Genomic DNA, 27808 nt, shown 5'->3' with positions numbered 1-27808 from the left:
GTTCCATGAAGATATTTTGTAAATTTCCTACTGTAAACATACATATATATATATATATATATATATATATATATATATATATATATTTATTTATTTATTTATTTTTTCTTTTATTAGTAATATGCATTGCTATGGACTTCATTTGGACAACTTTAAAGGCAATTTTTCTTTTTTGCACCCTCAGATTCCAGATTTTCAAACAGTTGTATATTGGCCAGATGTTGTCCTAAAGCTTATTTATTCAACTTTCAGATGATGTATAAATTTCAATTTCAAAAAATCGACCCTTATTCGTGGTTTTGTGGTCCAGGGTCACATATGTAAATTATGCTGATTGTTAAAAATTTCTCTACTACTTATGTATATAACTATTAAATATGATTCAATTACATTATTGCGTCCAATTAAAGTTTTATATTAAAATATTTTATTTGTGAACAATTATTTGCTTCTCATATTATAACAAACTTGTGGCGTAATTCCTTCCTGAAATCAATGAGCCCAGGAGACCTTTTTTTTAAATTCACAGTTTTATGCAATCAGTCAAATGTTCTCAGCTTGGCAGTTCAGCAGTGGCAAAAATAAACGTTTAATGAAATTACAAAACTATATTGTTGCATTTCACACAATGTAGTGAAACTAAATTTATCACACCATCTTTGGCAAATTTCCACTCAAGAATTGATCACACAAATTGATACATAATGAAGTAGCATTTTTAAAACATTTTTAATTATATTTATGAATATTATGTTAATGCAATAGCAACTCGCTGCAAAAATAAAAAGTGAAGTAGAAGGCACACTTATAAAATCATAATTTATATAATATTTTCACTTTAAAATATCTTTATTGATCAATATTATAACTATGATACAGATTAAGGATATAATACTTAAATTGGAAACTCCTTGTGTTTTATGTTTTAACGGCCGAATATTCAGTTCTGTCCTCATCGTCAGAACTTGAACTGCTAAAGCGGCTCTTCTGGTTGTGTTTGGGATCTTTAACAGCAGGCTTGGCAGCACAAGACACGCTGGAGTAATTGACTTCATCTTCTTCACTGGTATCAGAATCCCAGTCCATATTTGTGAATGGAAGTTTTGGCACACATGCAGAAGAAACATTCTCATAATCTGGATTTTCCGACTGGGAATTCTAGGAAGAGGAAGAAATAATACAATATTCTCAATATACAGTTGAATAAAAAGTGCTCCATACAATTTCAATTGTGTACACCTTATTTTGAGCGTGTTTGTTCTTTAGACATATTGTAACAGAATACAACGATTCTGAATAGAATATAATTATGTAATCTATTTTTATTTAAAAATAACCCAATTTAAATAATGAGCAATTAGTCTAATAATCCAGTGAGATTTTTGTTTGCACAAGGAGTCTCACAGCAGCCAGTGCTCCACATAGAGATCTGATCTCATCATCATCCAGTCTGGAATGACATGAAGAAACAGAACAAACTGAGACAAATCCAGATTAACTGTGGCAACATCTCCAAGATGCCTCAACAAACCTACCTGCAAAGCAACAGTTTTAGGCACTTGTGTAAAAATGCTGTAAAATGAGCATGCTGTCAAAAATAATGCCATAAACAGATTTTATTCATCAATGAACTTCTATTAACTAAATTAAATCAACATTTAGTGTGACCATCCTTTGCGTTTAAAGCAGATTTTGCCCAAGGTTTGCCCAGACTCATTGTGCAAACAAAAATCTCACTGGATTATTACAATTAATGGCAAAATGAATGTTTGGAAATGTAAACTGATATTTACTGACACACTAAAGCAAAAGATATAGCCTAAATAACTCACTTAAAGTGTCATGAAACCCTAAAACACAACTCAGTGAAAACAACTTAAGCACTTGTTACATCTATTATTAAGGTAAAAGTGTTATTTTTTTAAGCAATTTCGTTCTTCCGGTTCAAAAAGGAAAGTTGAGCCTTTCGTGACGTATATGCGTTCATCTGGAGTGGCTGCCATGGCTAATGAGTACAAGTCTACATCATCAGGTTTCTGAGCTTTTTTCAGTATTATTCAAATTGCTGCGCTGTATTATGCATGAAGTCGTCTTAAAGCGGACAATTCAAATCTCATGAAAGAGCTTTAGCATTGTCAGCTCATCTCTGTAAACACGACCGTAACAATATTTAATATAGCAACAGTTAGAGCGTGCATGAATACACAAACTACACGTTGTAACTTTTAATATTCTGATATATTCTGAAGTCTTACCGTTGTCTGCTTATTTTTTGACACCATAGCATAGACTGATGATCCTTCAGGTACTCTTAAATCACAATCATACATTTAAAAGCATCATTAGTGCATCTGTCATATATTTAAATGAGCAATAAAATTATGTATTTTTTTCTGATTTCATAATAAAAGTTATAATTTATGTTTAACTTCTGATTTTAATATTCCTTATCTGCGCTACCTTTTTTCTGGTTTATTTTGCCCCTTGAAATCAAAAGTGACATAGTTTAGGGTAGATGTAGCTGCACCATTGTCCATATATCCAGTTTTTTGTTGTGTTGGGGGTCTTGCCTGTAACAACAAAAAAAAAAAACTTGCTAAGCATTAAAGCGTCAGTTGATTGTGATACTGATGTTTCAATAAAAGAACAACATTCTCTCACCTGTTTCATTTGTGGCAGTTTAATAGCAGAATACACCGTGTGGATATCAGATTTCGGCCTTAAGAGAAAGAAAAAATAATTAATTTCATTATAAAAAGGGGATGTCTCCATCGGTTCTGCTGCTATTACCTTGGATTAAGGTCCTGTGCTCGTGTAGGATCTTGGGAACTGGGTGTCGGACGTGATTGATTAACCCTTCCGTAACCTGGATCAGGAATTCCCTCCACTGACAGATCCTCTTGGGTATTATTATGTGATCTCTAAGTGTTTAAATATACAAAACAAAACAGAATTTATCCCTTACTAAGCAAAGATATATATTTCATTGTTTTTAAAAAAAAAGCATATTAAGTTGATTTCAATATTATACTGTAAGCAGCGTAGTTGCGAAACAAACAGAAGTAAAATAACCAATAATAGTAAGTTTGTCAGTGTAGAAGAGCGTGACAGGAAAACTGGAAAAAAGCACAATGGATTATCTGCTCCACTCTGCTGATCTGATCTTGCCTTGATGATAGTCCTGTAAAATACCAAGCACAACAATTGGAGTAACTGACAACCTCGAACTAAACGTCTCATAAGACTACTAATAGGCTGATAAACTAATAAATGATTTTTTTACATAAATAACATCTATAAAAAGAAAGAGGAATTCACCTGTGTATCAGAAAGATGGCTATTACAATGAGAATCAGCAGGAGAATGATGGGTAAGATGATCTTGTAGAACACCATAAGAGAGTTATCTAAATTAAAAGAGGTTTGGGAAGAGATCATGACATTGTTTTTAAAACTCAACCCTGCATGACTTAATGTAACCCAAATTTATGAATTAGCCCAGTTAACCACTTAAAGAACTACAAAATGCTGAAGAATTTAATTGTGCATTTACAATGTACATTTTAACATTTTTTAAAGGGGTCAATACATATGACCCTAGACAACCAGTCATATGTGTAAATTTTTCGAAACTGAGATTTATACATCATCTGAAAGCTGAATAAACATTATGAATACATAATAATAAATGTTATGATAAGACAATATTTGGCTGAGATACAACTATTTGAATCTGAGAGTGCCAAAAAATCTAAATATTGACAAAATCGCCTTTAAAGTTGTCCAAATGAAGTTCTTAGTAATGTATATTACTAATCAAAAATTAAGTTTTAATATATTTACAGTAGGTAATTTACAAAATATCTTCATGGAACATGATCTTTACTTAATATCCTAATGATTTTTGTCATAAAAGAAAAATGGATAATTTTGACCCATACAATGTATTTTTGGCTATTGCTACAAATATACCCCAGCGACTTAAGACTGGTTTTGTGGTCCAGGGTCACATATTATACTCCAAATTCAAAATATTAGAAAAAGACATGATGCTTATGCCAGTTGCCAGATTGAGGAAGTGCAACGGGAACGAGCCCTACACTGTAATTTGATGAGTTGATTTATCGGTGTTTTAACATGTCTCTCGCCATACAGTACAGCTTTTTAGATGGATGACGAGGAATATTAGGTCGGGTAGAATCTCTGACCCAGTTCGTTTGCTGGCTTCCATGGCCACACCAACTGGCAACCCGGAGTGTTTAATTGGCAGGGGGGCGGAATCACACATTTCAAAGTAGAATAACTGGCTGTAGCATTGTTTTTCAGAGAAACAAGTATGTGTACTTAGCATGTTTCCTAAATGTCTTCAAACACAATAGCATTGTTATGGTTTCATAAAAGTTTCATTAACATTTCACGGAATGATATGCAGAAAATTATCCCACTCCCTAAAAGATATGATTAAAATATTAGGTAAATAACTTGCTTGGTCATCATGGTTACGCCAAAGCGGAAGTTGTAGAAAGAGGGCCATGTCAGTCTTGCAGAAGAAGTTCTAGAATAACTAAATGCAGATCATTTTATAAATGAGTTATGAGTGTTATTTCATACTCACTGCCTATAAATAACATGATGTTTTCGGATCGTGATTTTCCGATAGCATTGGCTGCTGTACAGTAATACATTCCTGGGTTCTGAGGCTGAACAGTGAAGTTCTGGTGATGTGACAGTACGGTTGTGTTGTTCTCCTCTCTGTACCATTCGTAGTCAGTGGCGGGAGGAAATGCATCTGCTCTGCAGGTCAGATAGACTGGAAACTCCCAATTCCACTGAGTTAAAGTTGTCATGTTATGGACAATATTTATATTTGGAGCATCTATAGAAAGCAGGCAAACGGACACAAATATTCATAACATTAGGTAGATGGAAAGCACTGATTATGTGATTTATTGTTATACTGTTATTGAAATTCATGGCAGACAAATTTGGACGGTGTAATATTAACCAATCTATCATGGCAAAGTCATTCATTAGACTACCTAAACTAATCAGAAACATTTGACAATCTGTCAGAAAAGTCAAATTCCAAAAAAAATGAAGAAGCATTTTTGCCTCAAAAAGCTGAAGTGTGTCAAATAACTAGTAGAAAAGAGGGTAACACTTTAGAATAATGGTCCGTTGTCAAGTAACTATGCAAGAAGAAATAGGTAGTACTACATTAACACTTAACTTAATACTATTAACTAATATAGAAGCAAGATTAACTAAGCAGTAAGTAGTAACAATTTTAGGACAAAGGTAGTTCCTTATTAGATATGTGACAATTATTAAATAAAAATATCCTCATTGAGAACTACTTGCGAACTGTGACCAATTAGTAAAGAAAACCAGTTAATTCCATATCACAACAGTAACACCTTAAAAGTGAACGACTGGTTTCTTTGTGAAAAATCATTTATCCCCAAATAAGTAGGCTACATTTTAAAATACTCTTACCAAAGGATGGATGTTCTCTGTTTATTTCAAACAAAAACAGAGAATAATAATAAAAGCGATAATTCACTTAAAAATTTTAATAATTAGGAAGTGATGCTGACAAACTCCTGATTGAATTAGTTGAATTATGTCAGTTCAATATGTATCCCACTCCAAATTACCTACTGGTAAAATATCACTAGTGCCTCACACAAATGTATGACTGTGCATCATGTGTCAGATATAAAACGTTAAATAACTTATTAATTTATGTGTGAGTAATTACTGAGAGGTTACTGTGTTTTTCACTTTAAAATAATGGTCCAGATCACTAGTAGTTCCTTAGTAGAGCTTTAGCTTTGAAGTGAAAAATACATTAACCCCTCACTAATTACTCAATAGTTACCTGGTCAGCTTGCAGGAACTACTAGTGATCCGGACCATTATTTTAAAGTGAAAAACACTTTAATGACTAATTGAATAAGCTATTTAACAATATTAAAAAAAGTCGTCGAAAAAAGTCGTGACGTATTGTCAAGTATGGTTTACCCATACTCGAAATTGGTGCTCTGCGTTTAACCCATCCAAGTGCACACACACAGCAGTAAGTAGTGAACAAAATCCACACACACACACACACACACACACACCGTGAACACACACCCGGAGCAGTGGGCAGCCATGCTGCAGCGCCCGGGGAGCAATTGGGGGTTCGGTGCCTTGCTCAAGGGCACCTCAGTCGTGGTATTGAGGGTGGAGAGAGCGCTGGACATTCCCTCCCCCCACCTACAATTCCTGCCGGCCGGGGGCTCGAACTCGCAACCTTTCGATTACGAGTCCGACTCTCTAACCATTAGGCCACGACTTCCCCCATTTATTTGTTTAATTAGTGTACAGTTTAGTGTACCCGATTAGTGTACAGTTATACATTTGTGTGAGGCACTAGTGATATTTTACCAGGCACTGTAATCTGGTATATGCACTTTTGTGCTTAACACAGTATAAATGCAGTCGATGCCTTCATTAAGGATGCGAATTGTTTTTGGCAAGAGAACATCATTATTTATATTCAAGAAAAGTCCTCCACAGCTTACTGTCACTAAAGGTAGGTCTTTTGGACTCTGAGACATACTGAACTGACATAAACTACAGCTCATAATTCGTAACTAATTCAATCACTTCCTAATTATTAAAAATGTTAAATTAATTATTTGTAGTATTCTATGTTTTTATATAATTAGAAAAAATATTTAATATATTAATATTAAATTAGAGCACAGCAGACTTACAAAGCACATCAACATTAATGGTGTGTGATCTTGTACCAATAGTGTTGGTAACGTCACATGAGTACTGCCCTGCATGTTGAACGGTCATGTTCTTAATGTTTAACTGTGCAGTTTTCATTGATAACGGGACAGAAGACAGTCCAGGTGTGTGCTTCCATGTGTACGTGAGTGGCAGAGGGTCAGCATCAGCTGAGCATGTCAAAGTCAGTGGAGTGCCCACTTTTACAGAAGGTGTGCCATCTATTTTGATGTTTCTTGGTGAATCTGTGAGAAACCAGAAGAGTGTAAATTTAGAAGAGTACTGTCAAACCAGTATAATATAATAAAATATTCTTGCAGATTTTGGTAGAAATATGTAATTGTAATTCATTTATGTGAAGGGACTTGGCCTCTAACATGCTTTTTGATTATTAAAATGTACATCATTCTGCAGAAAATTCCAAAATGAGCAATACTAAAACAAGAGATTCATCACAACTTCAAAGTAACACTTAGAGATTGATTTTATATTTAACATATATTTCATCAAGAACATAAACATGTTATTAGTAAAATGAAAATAGCAATACTTACACTTTACAGATACTGTAATTGCATTTGACTCTGCTGCTTCAATATTATTATTTGCCATGCAATGGTAAGATCCTGTATTATCTGCTGTCACATTAATGATGGTTAATGTCTCACTGTTTTGTTGTAGCACCTGGCTGTTATTGTACCATGTAAACTGCTTGGCTGATGGGTTACTGTCCTTCACTGAACACTTAAGTGTCAGTTTGTCTCCCTCTTTGAGATCAATAATGCTGCCCTGAGGTTCCACTGTGACCTCTTTTGGACCATCTGAAGGCACAGGACATGCATGATTACAAGAAAGAATTAATAGAGTAACTTTTAAAAATGATTTGAGCAGATGATTTATTCTGGTTGGTTTTTCTTCATCTGTTTACATAAAATATAAAACTTACATTTCACATCGATTCCAATGATATTTGATTTCTCTGCTCCAAGCTTGTTTTTAGCTTCACAGTAATATTCTCCACTGTCTTCTGCTTTCACATCAATCAGTTCCAAGTCAGACATTTTCTGAGACTTTTCTGTTTTCTGTTTTTTGAACCATGTGAAGCTGACATCAGGACGACCTCTGCTGGTGCAGGAGAGAGTGACAGAATCTCCCTCCTTTACATCCTCAGAGCTCACTGTTGCTTTTGTCTCTTTAGGTGCATCTAGATAAGAAAAAGAGATGAAGTGGACAGCTGGAGTGAATAATGCTCAGTCAGTGACTGTGTACACTAAATATACAGTGTTTGTTCATGAACACATGATGTACACACTCACGTTCCACAAACAGTGTGATATTCCTGATCTGCCAGCTATCCTCACTGTTTGCTGGGCGACAAGACAGATTCCTGTTGTTATCCTTCCATGTCGCTTTGAGCTTCAATTTGGTGACCTTTCTGCCTTCTTTTCCCTCTTCAGTCTCTATAATCGTATCAGTTGAGAAGGAGGATGTCCATTCTTGGTTTTGTTCTGATGAATGGACGAGCCACTCAGGATGACCATCACAGGAACCAGATGTGGAACAGCGAACAGTGAAGTCTTCTGACTCATTGAGTGGATTCTTCAGCTCTGATGGTTCAATGTGCACCTTACAAGGATTGTCTGGAATCAGGAGAAGAATATGGAGTGAGAACAGATGATCCAGAACCTTTACATTTTCTCCAAGAAATAAATATATTGAAATCTTGTAATTTCAAGTTCTGAGAAAAGAAGTCAGAATTTTGAGAAACTCACAGTTCTGAAAAGAAAAGCACAATTTCTGATAAATAAACTTGTAAATGTTGTAACTGTGAGATGAAGTCAGAATTGTGAGTTTAAAAGTTCTGTTTGACTTTTTTCCCATTACTGCAAGTGTATTTGACATAATTCTGACTTTTCTTCTCAGAATTGCAAGTTTATATCTTGTAATTCTGAGTTTATATCTTGCAAAAAATACAGATTTGTGAAATATATGGTAAACTCAGAAATGAAGAAAAAATTACAATTACCTTTTTTTTTTTTTTGCAATTTACTATTCCATAGCAGAAATAAGATTTCATGATTAACAAAACTATAATCAAAAAATGAAAATTAATCATCTGCTCACCCTCTGGTGTTCAAAAGTCATCAAGGACTTTTGCACAATATTCTTCTAAATATTCTCACTGATGATCTAGAGGTTTCATTTGTGTGATTAAAATACATATTTATTCATATTTGGAGAATTGTGATTGATTATGAGACACACGAGAACCAGTGGTACCTTCATAAAGACTTTAAATATAGTGTCGGGTCTTAGGAACTATTTTATTATTTGCTAAGTGTAATTTTTTGAGCCCCTGGTCACATTCAGTTTCATCGTATTAAAAAAACAGCAACATGGTTACTGCCAGTGGCCTCGTGGGCAGTGTGCCAACATACAGCGCCGTTGTGCTTTGGGCATCTCGAGTTTGAGTCGAGCCCCCCCCCCAGACTTTTATATAAGAAACAGCCTTAATCACAGCATCAAATTGATCCCATTCAATAAATTCTTGATCACCTTTAACTTTGAGAGACAGAGCTTTACTCATGTACTTTTCTGAACCAATAAATCTAAAGCTGTAGTTCCCACTGTCTGTCTTTTGCAGATCGGTGATTCTTAAAGCGCATTTTATCCAATACCCTTCTTGGTTTTCTTGTGATGTTGTATCAGTGATGTATTCCACTCTGCTGGAGTAATCCGGAGACTGGGGACGTTCTTCTGTGTTACTGTATACAATAGTCCCGGTAAACATGCCGTTGAGAAAAATTTGATCTTTAAACCACAGCAATGTATATGTTTCATCCTTTGTTTTTTTGTAATCACAGGCGATGGTCACAGATGACCCTTCATATGTTGTTTCTGTTTTTTCAGGCACAATTATTAGCTCTTCAATTGAGCTGGGGCTAGAGCCCGCAAGAAGAACTGCAGGAAAACCAACATCAGTGATGTTTATCAATAAATTAGCATAATCATTTACAGAAATCAGCATTCAGTATATAATCCAGACAATACACACCAAACAGAAGCAGAGGAATCCCTTCAGGAACCATCATTCTGTCTGCTGCTAATGAAATAAAAACAGTTAGTTATATTATTCTGTTGAGCTCCAGTTTTTTCAGAACAAACTCTGACAGCACTTTTGGTGCTTGCCGTTGTGTGTGGGTGAATATGTGTATTTTTGTAGTCACAGCTGTTAATGAGTCAGTCTGTTTCTCCTTCCTTTTTTTTTTTTTTTTTTTTTTGTTCATCATTGCATGCCAAAAGCGTAATTTTGGCAACATGCAATTTGGTAATTATTTATAATTGCTTTTCTGTGTGTGTGTTAAAATTTTATTTTATTTTTATTTATTTTATTTGTTACTGAATGTTATTCAACCTGCAATTACAGTAATGAACCAATCAGGCCTACTACCCCATAAAGCTAATTCATTTATTGCTGTAATAACTGACACCTATTTATTTATTTTTTCCTTAACACTAGAACCGCCAGAGATCGCTGTATACCTAAAAGCGCCAGCGGGTAAATTTCACCCAGATACATGGCAACTGTTTTTATATGGCTAAAGAACATATTATTTCACTGTATTATGCCACTGTCTTCAAAAAGAAGTGTCTAGAGTCATGAAATGATTATGTCTAGTCGTCAACTATATTTTTACCTTGTTGTATTATGTTCAAGACTTTTTAATGCAACCTACACTAATGGTCAGTAAGCTAAAAAAATAAATAAAAGCCTGCACTGACAACGAAAATTAGAAGGTAGTATATACAGTGGTGTGAAAAAGTGTTGGCCCCCTTCCTGATTTTTTATTTTTTTTTGCATGTTTGTCACACTTTAATGTTTCAGATCATCAAACAAATGTAAATATTAATCAAAGATAAAACAAGTAAACACAACATGCAGTTTTTGAATGACGTTTTTTATTATGAAGGGAAAACAAAATCCAAACCCACATGGCCCTGTGTGAAAAAGTGCTTGCCCCCTAAACCTAATAACTGGTTGGGCCGCCCTTAGCAGCAACAACTGCAATCAAGCGTTTGTGATTACTTGCAATGAGTCTGTTACAGCGCTGTGGAGGAATTTTGGCCCACTCATCTTGGCAGAATTGTTGTAATTCAGCCACATTGGAGGGTTTTCGAGCATGAACCGCCTTTTTAAGGTCATGCCACAGCATCTCAATAGGATTCAGGTCAGGACTTTGACTTGGCCACTCCAAAGTCTTCATTTTGTTTTTCTTCAGCCATTCAGAGGTGGATTTGCTGGTGTGTGTTTGGATCATTGTCCTGCTGCAGAACCACAGTTCGCTTCAGCTTGAGGTCACGAACAGATGGCCGGACATTGTCCTTCAGGGTTTTTTGTTAGACAGCTGAATTCATGGTTCCATTTATCACAGCAAGTCTTCCAGGTCCTGAAGCAGCAAAACAGCCCCAGACCATCACACTACCACCACCATATTTTACTGTTGGTATGAAATGCTGTGTTACTTTTACGCCAGATGTAATGGGACACACACCTTCCAAAAAGTTCAACTTTTGTCTCGTCAGTCCACAGAGTATTTTCCCAAAAGTCTTGGGGATCATCAAGATGTTTTCTGGCAAAACTAAGACAAGGCTTTATGTTCTTTTTGCTCAGCAGTGGTTTTCGTCTTGGAACTCTGCCATGCAGGCCATTTTTGCCCAGTCTCTTTCATGAACACTGACCTTAGCTGAGGCAAGTGAGGCCTGCAGTTCTTTAGATGTTTTTGTGGGGTCTTTTGTGACCTCTTGGATGAGTCATGATATCAACATGATGTGTGTGTGTGTGGGGGGGAATTTTTGTTTTTCCCTTCATAAAAAAACTCTTAATTTAAAAACTGCATGTTGTGTTTACTTGTGTTATCTTTGATTAATATTTAAATTTGTTTGATGATCTGGAACATTAAAGTGTGACAAACATGCAATAAAATAAAAAATCTGGATGGGGGCCAACACTTTTTCACACCACTGTATTTGGGTGGTGTAATATTATAATACAATGTAATTAATCAATATATTAGGATAACCCATTTTATTTAAATTAGGCTACTAAAATAGCCAATAGACAATAATGAGCAATAATAATTCACCACACTGTGTAGGATGATGCTATGACAAATTCAAGCGCACAGCTTCACCTAGGCCCAATTATTAATTTGTTTAGTTATATCATTTATAATTTTAATAAGAGAGAAACACCACTAAACTTTGGGTAATCAAAAAAAATCATAGATCAGATTTTTATTTTCTTCAGGAAACGGCCAGACTAGAATAAATAGCATCACAGTAGCGTACAATAAACGATATGGCAAGACAAAAATTAAATAATAAAACCAAAGTTTGACCGATTATGAGTAATGTTAGGATAAAACATCTAAATATGATGCCTGGATCACTGTCAGATGAGCCGTCAGATGCTAAGCCGACCCAGGACGAATAACTTACCATCAGACTCTCCATCACTCATGTCATTTAGTGTTTCTAATACCTACCTTCCATAAATCAACAACATTAAATACCTTCCATACCTACCTTCCATAAATAACATTGTCACACTATAATGACACATTCCCATGCCAAAAATGTTTTGTTTGAAGAAGCACATTGCTTGTCATGCCTGAACTTTACATTTTAACCGATTATGTCAGTAATCTGACAACTACCAAATGTGTTTTCACCAAAGAAAAAAAAAACGTAGAAAGTTAAAAATCTCTTACCTTCAAATCGAATCCGTTGTTCTCAATTGGTGTCTTAATGTTCAAACCGAGAAACAAAAGGAGAATTTCACCCAAGTGCATTTCTAACTTGTCATATTTGCATAGTTAAACTTACAGACATAAAAGAAATAGGCAAAAAGCACACATTCTTGGTAGAGATAAAGAGATGTTAATTCTGTCATCGAAGCGTGAAGCTCACTTCCTGTGGCAGTGGTTAGTTCTGTCAAAACTATTCAGAAAATAAAACCCCCGCTAATGGAGGTGTCTAACTGGTGCTATCAGCAAACTAATGCTGCAACAGGAAAAAGTAAACAGGACAGTCTTTCAGGATGTGTTTATTACCATGAATAAGAGAATACTGTAATTTAACAATTTACTGAATGACCAAACCACATTGAACGTAGGCCTAAATATTATTTCTAAGATGATTTCTACTTTTAAGGAAATAGAAAGAACGCCTAAAATAATTAACGACTGTTTGTTGATATTGTGGCTTTATATATATGTCACACACTAATACTCCAGCATCAAAGAAATCCAAAGGTGATCTCTCATTAAAAAGCTTCAAGAGATCATCATCATAGCACACAACAAGAGAGACATTGAAAAAAATCATCAAAACATATTCAAACATAAGTGAAGAGATGAAATCATCCCACCTTTTCATGTAGAAATTGTGGATTTATGGACATGCAAAGGTGAATTAACAGCCGAAGTTGCAGAACAGGCAAGTGCTAAAGCTCATTCGCAAAGCAGAAGACGAGCACTACAATCAAAGATGGTGATCAACTATACAGAGTTCCAGAAACAGAAACTAAAAATTGTAAGATCAAAGTGATGGAAACCTGCTAAGGAGTAGTGTCTGAACTTGTGGAAACAAATGAGTGAGGTGGAGGATGTAGCTCACAGATTAGGCAAGCCAGTGTCCTGTCCAGTGAGGCCCGTTATCATTTATTTGCTTGTGTTGGGAGAGAGCGCAAAAACAATGACTTCCCCAAAGAACACAAACAACAATTTGGAGAAAATTCGACAGCTGCTTCTGAATGACTTCTTGGATAGATGCCATCCAGAATGAACAGTGATCTAATACGCTTAAGTTATAGTCTTTACTTGATTGATATTTGAAAGGTTAAAAACCCCACTGCTAAGACATGGAACAACAGACACTTATTTGGTTGTTTTCTTCAGGTTTAGAATCTTTTCAAAGACATCTATATTGCCTGCTGTTCTAACTGACCATAAATTAATTAGCCTTAAAGTTGCATTAACTGGGACTCAGGATCATAAAATTAGTGGATGATATGGAAGCTGAATAATTCTCTGTTGAAATATGATGATTTGAAATCCATTATAGAAAGACCCACATCTCTGCAGTTAGGATATCTGGTTAAGAATTGGGAATTTTCACTACTGAGGACCAGGTCTCAGTAATGGGATAAATACATACTTACATACATTCTTGCTTGCTTAATTTTTTTCTGAAATCTTCATCACTCAAAATTTTAAAGAATATTATCTGTGGGTATACCACTGTTCTACTAACATGTTTTATTAATTATTTTGTTAAAAACACTGTGATCAAAATAGAGAACAGTAAACACTGTATAGCCTAACACAAAAGAAGATTACATCTCAAATTTTGGAGGGTTACAGCTGTCCGAAATTAGTAGGAAGTGTAGAGACCCTCACTTTGAATGACTTCAGCACATCTGTGGATGCAGAACATCACTAGTTTCTCACACTGTGCTGTGCATATTAAATACACAGTTTCCAGAGGTGGAAAGAGTACGAAAATATTTTACTCAAGTAAAAGTACCATTATATTAATGAAATGATACTTAAGTGCAAGTAAAAGTACCAGTCTAAAAATCTACTCAAGTAAAAGTAAAAAGGAGATCATTTAAAATGTACTCAGATTAAAAATTACTTTTTAACAGCGGGAGGGAGGCAAAACTAGGATATGCCAAGGGTATCAAACTCCCTAGTTCCTGGGGGGCCACAGCCACAGCCACAACCCTAATTAAACCCATCTGATCCAACTAATCTAATCATTTAGGCTTATTTGAAAACTGCATGGTATGTGTGTTGGAACAGGGTTGGAACTAAACCCTGCTGGGCTGCAGAGTTTGACACCCCTGTGATAGGCCTATACAGTAAATCTTAAACTAGTTGTTTTATTGTTTTTAATTAAAGGAATAAGTTATTTAGAATAATAAGACATTTGGGCTGTTACCAAGCAAATTAAGTCAATATCAACAAAATTCATCTTTGCAATGCAGAGGAAACACAGAAGCTTCATCTGAAGTGGCATTTAGATGTATTTACACACTGTTTAATGCAGGACATGAATGCATTTAACCTGCAGTTATAAATGCAGAAATAATGTTTTGATATATAAGACATAAAACGTTGAATACTCATTTGAAATTAAAAAAAAAAAAAAAATCAAAAGATACTTTAAATGTTAAATTAAAACCGCCAGTAGGTGTCACCAAGTCACTGTTAATAAGTGAGTCATTGCTATTGAACTGAATCATTTAACCCTCTACGGACCTCTATTTGTCTAAAAATATAGACAAATTCACTAATAGACGCAGTTTTCAAACGCTCCCATGCGCATCTGTGTAAGTGACGAGGAAGAGGTTGAAGCTATGATCATTGTAGCCAATCACAGACATAGCTGTTAAGCAAGTGCCACAAAGGCCACAATCTGCTCAACAGCTCTCAAATGCTAGCGGGAAATGCTGGTATCGTACACTGTTAGACATTTCAAAGGGTTTTAACTTACTGGCAACACTGTTTAACAATTTAAGATTAACTGTAGCAAACTGCATTTGATTTACAGTTTATCCTCAAGCTTATCAGTAGTCCTGTATTGACCCAATTATGCACCGGTCTAAAAAAATGCCGGTTCTCCATTCCCATCGGTAAAAATCGCGTTCCGCGGGGGCCCCCCTGGACCGCGGGGCCCCACGCAATTGCTTGGGTTGCGTGGTGCCTAAACACGCTTCTGATTGCATCACTCATAGCTCTAATGTTTAAAATAGAGTTTAGGAAGATGTATGTAACCACAATCATTAGCTTTGATTAGCTCTTAAAGCCTTGTCTCTCGTCAAAAGGCTCAACGCGACCGCAGACTTTGATGAACACGTCTGTGTCCGTACCATTCTTATCAATGACAGCGTAATCTCGTATATCCCTGCTCCCAGATCATAAATCTTGTATCTCCGATTAAACATGATTTTGGGGAAATGTTGTGTTAATGTTGGTACACAACAGTATATGATAGCAATATAAGGTATAATACCAACTTTAACGATACTCAAAAACTCAAAAAATATGCAGTTTTTTTTATTTCCTGAAAAATAATGGTTTTGGAGATGCAAGGATTCCGCCCGACAGCTATGAAATGCAGAACACAGAAATAGAGGGTAAAATGGCAGTGCATAAAACAGGTCCCAAACATTGGCAGGACACTGATTATTGATCAATTTGATGCATTTCAATCTGAAATATTGTTCAATAAGACTTTCCTTAAACTCCGTTTTACATTTTTACATGATTTACTGTATTGTACATTCAGAATTTTTGACATCTAATGTTGTGTTCATTACATCCATTCACACCTGCATACTAACTGTAATTTAAGCAGATTAGATTCATATCTGTATTGTGATGATAAGGCTCTGAAAATGATTAATTCTTGCTAGAAGCAAACTTAGTTCCCTATCTGTCGGTCACTACGAGTTATGTCGTGACGACATAGGGGATTTACTTGGAAGCCCCAATCATCTCTGACTTAAGAGAAAACGCCAATGAAATTGGCTAGTGGATTTTGCATACCTGAGCCACTCCCCGTGCATACGGGTATAAAAGGGCGACAGGTGCATCCACTCATCCGATTTTTGCTTCGGAGCCGAGTGGATGAACGTGTTGATCTCCACAAAGCCATTCATCATCTGTCTGGAAGCTGTTCTGGTTGGCGTTACGGTGCGAACAGCGGTGTCCTGTCTGCAGCGATTCCCCTGGGCACTTCAACTGAAAGAGCAAATTTCCTAAAAGAGCAAATCATGGTCGGTTCACGTCTTTTTAAAGACGCTGTTCCGGCCGTGTCCTCTTGGTTGCGGTCGTTTCCTGTCCTCCGTAAACAGCCACGATCGTTGTCTTCAGTGTCTGGGGCTCCAGCACGCTGAAGCTGCGTTCGTGGATGGTTTATGCGTTCATTGAGCGTGTAACCATAGCAGCGCTGCGATCGCGCCTCTCTCTCCTCACGGGGATGGGAGGGGCCCCCTCTGTCACTACCCGCGCTGGCTTCTCTGCCACGAGCAGAGAACCATCGGCTAGTGCTCTGGGCGATCTGAGGGTTACAGTGAGAGCCTTCCGCCGGGCCAGTCCCCACGGACCTTTCACTCCTCCTGCAGCAGCTGTTCTGTGCGGCTCCCCGGTGATTCTGCTGTGCCGTCTCACGGCGTGCCCAGCAGTTTCATTCGGCGCGCCGATAGAGGATTAGATGTCGATCGCGGCATCGGGGGATGGGCAATAGTCCTCTGAGGATGAAGGTTCGGCGCAGCTGCGGGGTTCGCGGCCGCCGCCGAATCGGACCCAGAGTTGACGGCCGTGCTTTCCCGGGCCGCCGCGAGATCGGGCTGGAGGCGTGCACACCTCTCAGTCCTGAGCCCTCGCGGTGAGATGATTGGCTCCTCGGCAGAGGCTGTGGCTCGCGACCACGCCCTGCCCTGGTTCCTTTCTTCCCGGAAGTGCACGAGGAGCTGATGAAGTCGTGGACGGCCCCTTTTTACGGCCAGAAGCGGCGCGTCTGCCTCCTCCATCCTCGCTACCCTCGATGGCGGGGCGGCTAAGGGTGACGCTGACATTCCCCAGGTGGAGAGAGCGGTCGCGGTGCACTTGTGCCCGCGAAACGCCGCCACTTAGGGGAGTCGTTCGCGCCTCCCGTCCAAAGCCTATAGGCTGATGGCCGTTCTCGGCCAAAGCTTATAGTGCTGCGGGCCAGGCCGCCCCTGCCCTGCATGCCACGGCTATCCTGCGAGTACACAGGCCAAGGCATTAAATGCACGAGGGTAGTACCAACCCGAGGTTGACGCAGGAGCTGCGCTCAGCGACTGGCCTTGCCCTACGGGCAACGGAAGTCACAGCGCAGTGCCTCGGGAAGGCGATGTGCACACACTTGTGGTCCAAGAGTGCCGTCTGTGGCTCAGCCTGTGGAGAGGGGCGAAGTCGACAAAGTACACTTTCTCGACGCTCTTGTCTCCCAGGCTGGACTGTTCGGCGACACTGTCGAGGACTGTGCCCAGCAGTTCTCGGCAGTACTGCAGCAGACCGAGGCCGTCCAGCACATCTTGCCCCGGCGTGATGCACCGCTCCGCCACAGGGCAAGCCCCAGTCTGCTGGTCACCGTGGGCGCCCTCCTGTGTCCCTTTGAGCTGCTCCGCCTTGTGCTGGGGCGTCGAGCCTCTTGCAGGAGCGTGGCGCCCCCCCCCCCCCGTGTTCCAACTGGCCCCGATATCGTCCAAGGAGGCGATAAAACGGCCCTGACACGGGCAACCCGGAGGTGTGGGAAGCTGCTCTATCTCAGGAGATGGCGGGATCAGCGCCGCTCCTTCCCCCGAAGGAGGGTTGGGGGGAGAATCATTCATTCTGTTCCGCCGCTGGCTCAAGAAAGCCAGCGGTACCCACTTTGTCAAAAGAAGAGCAATTTCCTTTTTCCCTGGGTTATCAGGTTCGCGGGTTGACAGTGCGCGACGCACTGCCTCCTCACTCTCGCCCGCGACCCATCTTGCCAGCGGCCAAGAGAGTGCGGTTCGGGGACGCAGTGCCTCCCCACGCACCTCTAGCCAGTCCCCTTTGGGACCTAGGGAGTTCGGTAAGGATGCTTCAGAACGCGCTGCCTTCTGTACTATCCAGCCCTACTCCTCTGCGCTGCACCACCGCAGGTACGTCGATTGTGCCGTTGGAGCCCCTTGCACGGCGTCTGGAAGCGTGGCTTGCGCTGCCCAGCCCGTCTCGGTGGCTCACGCGCACAATTCGACTCGGCTATGCGATTCAGTTCGCCAGGCGACCTCCCAAGTTCAGCTGCGTTCTCGAGACCTCAGTGGTAGCTCGGAACGTTCCTGTCTTGCGCGAGGAGATTGCTGTCCTCCTGGCAAAGGATGCAATCGAGCCGGTCCCTCCAGCCGAGATGAGGCAGGGGTTTTACAGCCCTTACTTCATCGTACCCAAGAAAGGCGGTGGTCTTCGACCAATCCTGGGGTGCAATCCCCAGGATTGGTTTGCAGCGATTGACCTGAAGGATGCTTACTTTCATGTTTCGATCCTTCCGCGACACAGACCGTTCCTACGGTTTGCGTCCGAAGGTCGGGCATGGCAGTACAAGGTCCTCCCCTTCGGGCTCTCCCTGTCTCCCCGTGTCTTCACGAAGGGCGTTGAAGGCGCCCTTGCCCCGCTACGGGAAGTGGGCGTCAGGGTCCTCAACTACCTCGACGACTGGCTCATTCTGGCCCAGTCCCGAGAGCAGTTGTGCGATCACAGGGAGCTGGTGTTACGGCACCTCAGCCAGTTGGGGCTTCGGATCAACTGGGAAAGGAGCAAGCTCTCCCCTGGGCAGAGAATCTCTTTTCTCGGTGTGGAGTTAGACTCGGTGAGTAGGACGGCGCGCCTCATGGACGAGCGCGCCCAATCAGTGCTGAACTGCCTGAGTTCCTTCAGAGGCAGGACTGTGGTGCCACTGAAACAGTTTCAGAGGCTCCTGGGGCATATGGCATCCGCAGCTGCGGTCACGCCGCTCGGATTGCTTCATATGAGACCACTTCAGCACTGGTTGCACTCCCGAGTCCTGAGGTGGGCATGGCGCCGCGGTTCACTTCGGGTGAGTATCACGCGCGAGTGTTGCCGCTCCTTCAGCCCCTGGACGGACCGTGCTTTTCTACGGGCCGGGGTGCCCTTAGAACAAGTGTCCTGGCATATGTTGCGGCAGTTTCGGCCACTGCTGCTAGGCAAGCATGTGTTGGTCCGCATGGACAACACTGCGGCTGTGTCGTACATCAACCGGCCGGGAGGTGTACGATCACGCCGCATGTCACAGCTCGCCCGCCATCTCCTCCTCTGGAGTCACACGCAGCTCAGGTCGCTGCGCGCTGTCCACATTCCGGGGGAGCTCAATCGTGCGGCCGATGCGCTCTCACGACAGCTCACTTTCTCGGAGAGTGGCGACTCCATCCCGAGACGATCCGGCTGATCTGGAGTTGATTCGGGGAAGCTCAGGTAGACCTGTTTGCTTCCCGCGAGTCCTCCCACTGCCAGCTATATTCTCCCTGACCGAGGGGCCCCGCGGCACGGACGCACTGGCACACAGCTGGCCTCGGGCTTTACGCAAGTATGCATTTCCCCCAGTGAGCCTACTCGCACAGACACTGTGCAAGGTCAGGGAGGACGAGGAGCAGGTCCTGCTGGTCGCGCCGTATTGGCCCACCCGGACCTGGTTTCCGGAACTCATTCTCCTCGCGACAGCCCCTCCCTGGCGTATCCCTCTGAGGAAGGAACTCCTTTCTCAGGGGCTCGGCACCATATGGCACCCGCGTCCAGATCTGTGGAACCTCCAGGTGTGGCTCCTGGACGGGACGCGGCAGACTTAAGTGGTCTACCACAGGCCGTGGTAGACACCATCACTCAGGCTAGAGCTCCTTCAACAAGGCAAGCCTATGCTCTGAAGTGGAGTCTGTTCGCGAACTGGTGTTCTTCTCGCCACAATCTTGAACCATCGCTGGTTGCCAGGGACACGTTCTCGGCTCCTCAGCGGGTAAAACCGGATGAGTGGATGCACCTGTCGCCCTTTTATACCCGTATGCACGGGGAGTGGCTCAGGTATGCAAAATCCACTAGCCAATTTCATTGGCGTTTTCTCTTAAGTCAGAGATGATTGGGGCTTCCAAGTAAATCCCCTATGTCGTCACGACATAACGTCTCCGTTCCCTCCATCAGGGAACGAGGGTTACGTACGTAACCGAGACGTTCTTGCCTTTTTTACATGTCAGTGGTTGGTTTGTGGCTGAAACCAAAGCGAAGAAACGCATATTTATGCCTTTGTATTTCCTGTATGCTTACTGCAAATCACATGTACGAGGGTTTGGTGTTGCACACTGAATTGAACTTTTGACTGCTTTGTAAAAAGCTGTGCAGTATGGAAATGAAAGGCTAAATTAAATCCATGTGGTCATGACCATGTAAGACATTGAAAGATAACAAGAAAGGGAAACAGATTGTGCTAGTTCCACAAATCTGGAGGTTGCAGTGCTGGTGTCTTTCTCAGCTTCTGCGCATCATCTTTTAATTTCACTCTTGCAGAGCTCCACAGAGATAGCGCAGGTCCGCAGGGCCTTCAGCCTGCCTGTGTCAAGACCCCGCTGCCTCACCAGATGCTCAAGAGACTCGTCGTCCTCGCAAAGTGAGATCTGAGCCTTGGTCAAAGTCCTTTTGTCACCTCTCTACTGCAATCTTGGCCTGTTCCTTCAGATCACCGATAATCTTTGGTTTCTTCCACTCCACTGCTTTCTTCAAATTCCACCAAATATTTTCAGAGATTTAAATCTAAAGACTGAACAGGCCAGTGAAGAACATTTATGACTGATCCCTGAATCAAGCTTAAGTAGATTTGGATGTATACTTTGGGATGATTGTCCTGCAGGAAAGTCCATTGATCATCAAGCTTCAATCTCTGCATCGAAGGCATCACCATCTTTGCCAAAATGGCCTGATACTTCAAAGAATCCATGATGTCCTTCATACAGTCAAGATTTCCACTTCCTGCAGCAGCAAAGCACCCCCATAATAAGTCAGGTCTTCCTCCATGTTTGACTATGGAGATGGTGTTCTTCTGCTTATGAACTTTGCCATTTTTTACACCAGACATACTGCTGAACCATGTGTCCAGAAGGTTCCAGTTTGGCCACGTCACTCCATAAAACATTCTTCCAGAACTCCACAGCTCCATCTAAATACATTTTAGCATATTCAAGTTGACCTTTTATGCTCTTCTTTGTCAAGAGCATTCAGCAAGGTGTTACCAACATTTAGGGCATGCTTGTTTAGTGTTCTTATACTCTGCATTGAAATGTTGTTTTTTTTAATTACATTAATCTGGTCTTTGGCAGTAAATCAAGTTTTTTTTTTTTTTTTTAGTTGCTGATGACTCATTTCAACACATAAGCCTGCCAGCTGTGTCTCTAGGAGCCTTTAGTGGTTTAGAAATCTTCTTGTAGCCATAGACGGTCTAATATAATAAAACAATTTATTATCTATATCTTTTGTGGGAGCTCTTCTGACTTGGCCATATTTGCTACTCAACTTTAGCACATGCATGAGCTGAATGTATGTATGTGTAACAGCTCAAGCTTATTCAGTTGTATTATAGAGTTTCCAAAGGCTTAATTGAGTTTTACCACTATTTTGTACCATGCCATATAAATAAGTATTATAAAAACAGCAGCATTAAATAATTGTGGCATGCAGTAGCTGTATTTAAAAAAAAAAAAAAATTCCTGTAATTTAAAGTGCCCCTATTATGGGTTATGAAAGGTTGGCATGCATACAAGGTCAAAAAACACTTTCATGTTCTTATAATATGCATTTATTTTAACCTTATTTGCTCAACGACTCCCAAACGATTTGTTCAACGATTCATTTTTCCAAACCCCTCCATTGCGTGACGCTAATCTGCAGTGATTGGTCGAATTCATTTAATGTTTGTGAGCTTTTAACGCTCCAAAAGCGGCACCTATTGGCAAAGAATGAATTTGCATTTTTATTCAGACCAACGCGAAAATCAAGTTTTTCTCAGCTCTGTGCGTGCAACAAGTGGACATGCAATATGCTAAAATTTCATGTTGATGTCAACATGAAACGGCTTGGGATTCTTTTTAAAAACGATTTGTTTCAATGATTCAGAGTCGACTCTTTATTTTGAGAGACAATAACTTTATACACAGTGCACTTTCAGATTTCAAACTTGGCAACTTTACAACTATAGTTTTCATTCACTTAGAGCTGTTACAAACTGCATGAAATTTTGACATTCATAATAGGGCCACTTTAAAAAAAAAAAACATTACAGTATATGTTGACAGTTTTACTTTAATTTGGCACTAAACCTTTATAGATGCAAATAAAAAAAAACTCAAATCTTAAAAAAAAAGTGTATGCTGTTCCTGCAGTCAGTACTGTCCGTTAAATGTTCTCACTTTGGTTAAAGTTTAACAAGGCAGGACTATAAAAATCCTATGTTTGCAAACTTTTTGTTTCAAATGGATCACGCATTCTGATGTTTGAAAATCATTTAATCAATTATAACACATTCACATTGAAATAATAATACAAGCAAACACAAATTCTGCAAAAAAAAACAAAAAAAAAACGAATGGACGGACGGAGACTAAAAATTATTTTTTACTTTATAGTCTACCAGCCCATCACAAGCCCCTGGCTGATAATCTCACAATAGCATCACACATAGTCTATAAATTCAAGTTCAAGTTCATTTTATTTGTATAGCACATATACAACAGCCACCAGGCTGACCAATGTGCTTTACAGAAAAGCAAGATTACACCACATACAGAGAACACAGACCAGACAAAATTTAATACAACCCGTTTAAAAATCAAAAAAAAAAAAAAAAATGGCCATATCACAGAAGTCAATACACTAAGGAAAACAAATAAATCTTTAGCAGGGACTTAAAAACAGATAGAGAATCTAATCTCTAGAGGCAGCGTATTCCAAAATCGAGGCCCTGCTACTGCAGATGCAAATTGTATAATACAAAGGGTTCGACAAAATTAACTCCTGACGCTGCCCCAATTACTATCGCTATACTGTTCCCTAACCTGTCTGATACTGCAATCATCACAACCAATATTCTGTTTATTCTATTTTTGTTTATTAATGCCCAATTTGTAAAGTAATTTTTCATCCTTTTCACCTGTTCATCACTGTTTTTTTATGTTTTTGCTTTGGGACACTGGACAAGTGCCTTTTCTCCATCCATCATATTCTTCATGTTAAAGTCATGCATGCTGTATTTTGAAGTGACAGGAGAGTAAGTTCACTTCCACTTATTTTGCAGATTAGAATTTTATTTTACCACAATATTAATTGTTACAATGTTTTGGTGTATATGGGCTAAAATAAACAATTTAAAAATTAATTCCAAAGTGGTAATTTGGGGCCCCCTATAGTGTCCTTGTTACATAGTCTGCACCCCTAATGGTGCCCCTATATCAGGGCTGTCCAAACTCGGTCCTGGAGGGCCGGTGTCCTGCAGAGTTTAGCTCCAACTTGCCTCAACACACCTGCATGGAAGTTTCTAGTATGCCTAATAAGAGCTTGATTAGCTGCTTCAGGTGTGTTTAGTTAGGGTTGGAGCTAAACTCTGCAGGACACCGGCCCTCCAGGACCGAGTTTGAACAGCCCTGCTCTATATAAATGATTTTGCCAAGTATGACATTATAACAAATCAGATTAATATTTAAACCAATGATAGTTATATATCTGATTTTGGGTGGGTTTCCAACATAAACGATGATTAATTCTGCTTAATAAAACAAGGCAGCCACACAACTTCTTGTTTTGTTTCGTTTTGTTTTTTACTTAGGTTCCCCAATAGAAATGATAATAGAGAAACAATACACTTTTGACTCCAAACACAACAGTGATAATATCAATCACACCCCACTTGTTCATCTGAAATCAAATATTGGCCCATCTTGATCAAACTATGAATCAAGACCTTGTGTGTGAAAACACTATATGTGTAAAAGTCAATGAAAACAGTCTTATCTGCATTTATGTTAGACACTGAAGGAGTCCAGTGGGGACATCGACTGAAGTAAACGTTGTCCTTGAATCACAATTATAATTCGTATTGTAGAGGGTCAAAGCAGTCCTTAACGCCTCTCCATGGAAGAGAAACAATCAGGTCGACTTTAGTCCTTGTCAACGCCACCAACGAAAATTCCAATTCAATCGACAACGCTGTCATATGTATCAAGCATAACGTAGACAAAGACCCTTCTACAAATAGAAAAACACTTAAATTATTATCCTATCTTAGTACCAATTAAACACAGGCAATAATACCTAATAGTTTTATTTTATAGAAATGACTGATCAAATAAATAAATAAATGAAGGCCACGAAATAACCATACTCACAGTTGAGAATGAAACAAACATGTTTCTCAACAAGGGCCTTCCCCAAAAGCAGATCAGCTCAAACGCTGCTACTAGGCACGTTAAGGCTGCCCCCTACCAGTGAGGATTAAAACTGTAGCTATACTCAACTCGTAGCAGGCTTAAGACTGTTACAACATGTTCTGGATCAACATCTTTTGTTGATCTTGGATCAACATTACTGTCTAAAAAATATAGACTTCACTCAATCCCTACACCTAAACCTAACCCTACCCATAATTTATTCCTAAACTCAGAGGGAAATGATAGCTGATTAACAAGGTTGTAGAAGAACCTAACCCTGATGGTAAGCCTAAAACAGATATTTCCTGAAAAGTTATCTCTCAATTCTGATTGGTTGATTGGAATGTTGTTCCAGGATCAACAAGGATGTTGATCCAAGAACATGTTGTACTTGGCAAAATCATGCTCACCATAAATATATAACCTATAGTCATGTTTTCCAATGAGACCAAGTATATAAAAAAACTAAGATAACAATAAAGTGGGCTAAGATAGTGGCATAATTCACTTTCTTTTCCCTGGTATCAGAATGAGTCTATGAAGGTGGTGGAGCACAAGCAGCATCTTCATAATCAGGTTCCTCTCTTTGGGAATTCTGGGAAAGGGAGATATAATAGTACTGTGAGCAGCTATTATTTCAGTTTGAAGCAATTTCAGAATCATGTTTTTCAAGTATTATTATTCTTTCAACTCAATTAGCAGCAGGAGTAAGATCACTGGGGTATTCAGTTATGAATATATCTCTCACTTCCCTTTTCGTGATCAAATTTAGATTAGATGGAGGATCTGCAGAGTTCAGAAGAAAAGTTGACCAAATGATTTGGCTTTTTGTGAAATCATTAACTTTGATTATAGATATACATTTTAGAGCAAAACAGACTTACAAAGCATATCAGCTTTAATAGCGTGTGATCTTGTACAAATAGTGTTGGTAACATCACATGAGTACTGCCCTGCATGTGGAATGGTCACATTCTCAATGGTTAACTTGGAGTTTCCATTGATAACGGGACAGAAGACAGTCCAGGTGTGTGCTTCCATGTGTGGCAGAGGGTCAGCATCAGCTGAGCATGTCAAAGTCAGTGGAGTGCCCACTTTCACGAATGTTGCGCCCTCTATTTTGATGCTTCTTGGTGAATCTGTGAAAGACAAGAAAATTGAAAATTTTTAAGAGTATCATTACACTCAGCATAATATAATAAGATATTCTTGCAGGCTTTGGTAGAAATATATAACTAATTTACATTAGGAGATTTATTACCTAACATGCTTTTGATAATAAGAATGAGTTTTCTAAATGACAAGGAGTAAAGTTAACTTTATCATCACTTTATTGGTTAACTTTTAGAGTGTGATTTCATATTTAGCCTATATTTCATTATAAACATTAACAAAGGCACTTTATTAGTTTGTTGGAGGTGCAAATATATAAAGAAGTGCTACAAATAATATAGTACTTACACTTTACAGATACTTGGAGTTTATTTGATAATGCTTTTTTATCCCATTATCAGCCTGGTATTGGTAAGATCCTGTCTTCTGCAGTAACTTTACTGATGATGAGTGTCTCGCTGGTTTTACTCTGGGCTTGGGAATTTTTGTACCATGTAAACTGATAGACTGCTGGGTTACCTCTCTGGACTAAACACTTGAGTGTCAGTTTGTCTCCCTCTTTGAGATCAGTAATGTTGACAAGAAGTTGCACTGTGACACCTTGTGGACCATCTGGAAAATGCAGTGCACAGGCGCAAGAAATGCATATTTATAACATTTAATATATATATATATATATATTTTTTATTTTTATTTTTTTTTACAGACTGTCTATAGAGGTAGGGCCTATCTGTTGACCTAAAACATTATATTCACACTTCACATCAATTTTTGATATTTGATTCCTCTGATTCATGCTTGTTTTTAGCTTCACAGGGATATTCCCCACTGTCCTCTGGTTTTACATTCATTAGTTTTAAGTCTGATCTTTTCTGTTTTCTGTTTTTTTAACCATGTGAAGCTGACATCAGGACGACCTCTGCTGGTGCAGGAGAGAGTGACAGAATCTCCCTCCTTTACATTCTCAGAGCTCACTGTTGCTTTTGTCTCTTTAGGTGCATCTAGATACGAAAAAGAGATGAAGTGGACAGCTGGAGTGAATAATGCTCAGTCAGTGACTGTGTACACTAAATATACAGTGTTTGTTCATAAACACATGATGTACACACTCACGTTCCACAGACAGTGTGATATTCCTGATCTGCCAGCTATCCTCACTGTTTGCTGGGCGACAAAACAGAGTCCTGTTGTTATCCTTCCATGTAACTTTTTTGAGCTTCAATTTGGTGACCTTTCTGTCTTCTTTTCCCTCTTCAGTCTCTATAATTGTATCAGTTAACAAGGAGGATGTCCATTCTGGCTTTTGTACTGATGTATGGATGAGCCACTCAGGATGACAATCACAGAAACCAGATGTTGAACAGCGAACAATGAATTCTTTTGATTCTTGGAGTGGATTTTTCAACTCCTTGGAATGGTTTCAATGTGCACCTTACAAGGATTGTCTGGAATCAGGAGAAGAATATGGAGTGAGAACAGATGATCCAGAACCTTTACATTATCCAGAGTGAGCAAAAGGGCTGGTAAAATCACTCTGGACCCCTCACATCCAGCACACTCCCTCTTTGAACTGTTACGTCAGGTCGACGCTACAGAGCTCTGAGCACCAGAACGGGCAGGCATAGGAACAGTTTCTTCCCTCAGGCAATCCATCTCATGAACAATTGACAATAACGTGGAACACACAACTTAGTATACATCATTTATCATTTATCCATCACACATACTTATTTATATTTCAAATTTGTACATATCATACCTGTACATTAGTTTTGGGGGTAACGCATTACAAGTAATGCGAGTTACATAATAATATTACTTTTTTCAAGTAACTAGTAAAGTAACGCATTACTTTTTAATTTACAAGAAAATATCTGAG

General features: G+C 39.5%; 1 protein-coding gene across 3 annotated transcripts; it reads right to left on the bottom strand.

The window, feature by feature from the left end:
• Positions 1-519: 519 nt before the first annotated feature.
• LOC306853969 (B-cell receptor CD22-like) lies at positions 520-13408 on the bottom strand. 3 transcript variants are annotated; one of them, XM_079391701.1, is made up of 16 exons: positions 13213-13408; positions 12554-12586; positions 9838-9885; positions 9339-9743; positions 8099-8422; positions 7729-7986; positions 7337-7603; positions 6764-7027; positions 4615-4875; positions 3319-3406; positions 3073-3181; positions 2791-2921; positions 2662-2719; positions 2461-2570; positions 2256-2310; positions 520-1158 (listed from the first exon to the last, which is right to left on the bottom strand). In XM_079391701.1, the coding sequence occupies exons 3-16, from the start codon at positions 9872-9874 to the stop codon at positions 919-921; spliced, it is 2607 nt and encodes an 868-aa protein (XP_079247827.1). In that variant the 5' UTR covers positions 9875-9885; positions 12554-12586; positions 13213-13408; the 3' UTR covers positions 520-918. The 3 variants fall into 3 exon arrangements, with proteins under 3 accessions (XP_079247827.1, XP_079247826.1, XP_079247828.1); XM_079391700.1 differs by having other exon boundaries at positions 9838-9882; XM_079391702.1 differs by lacking the exon at positions 13213-13408 and having other exon boundaries at positions 9838-9882; positions 12554-12765.
• Between the last annotated feature and the right edge of the window lie 14400 nt (positions 13409-27808).

This window comes from Barbus barbus, assembly GCF_936440315.1.
Source record: "Barbus barbus genome assembly, chromosome: 34".
Classification (NCBI taxonomy): Eukaryota; Metazoa; Chordata; class Actinopteri; order Cypriniformes; family Cyprinidae; genus Barbus; species Barbus barbus.
The sequence above is the reverse complement of the archived record's forward strand: the minus strand, read 5'-3'. Positions and strand labels throughout refer to the sequence as shown.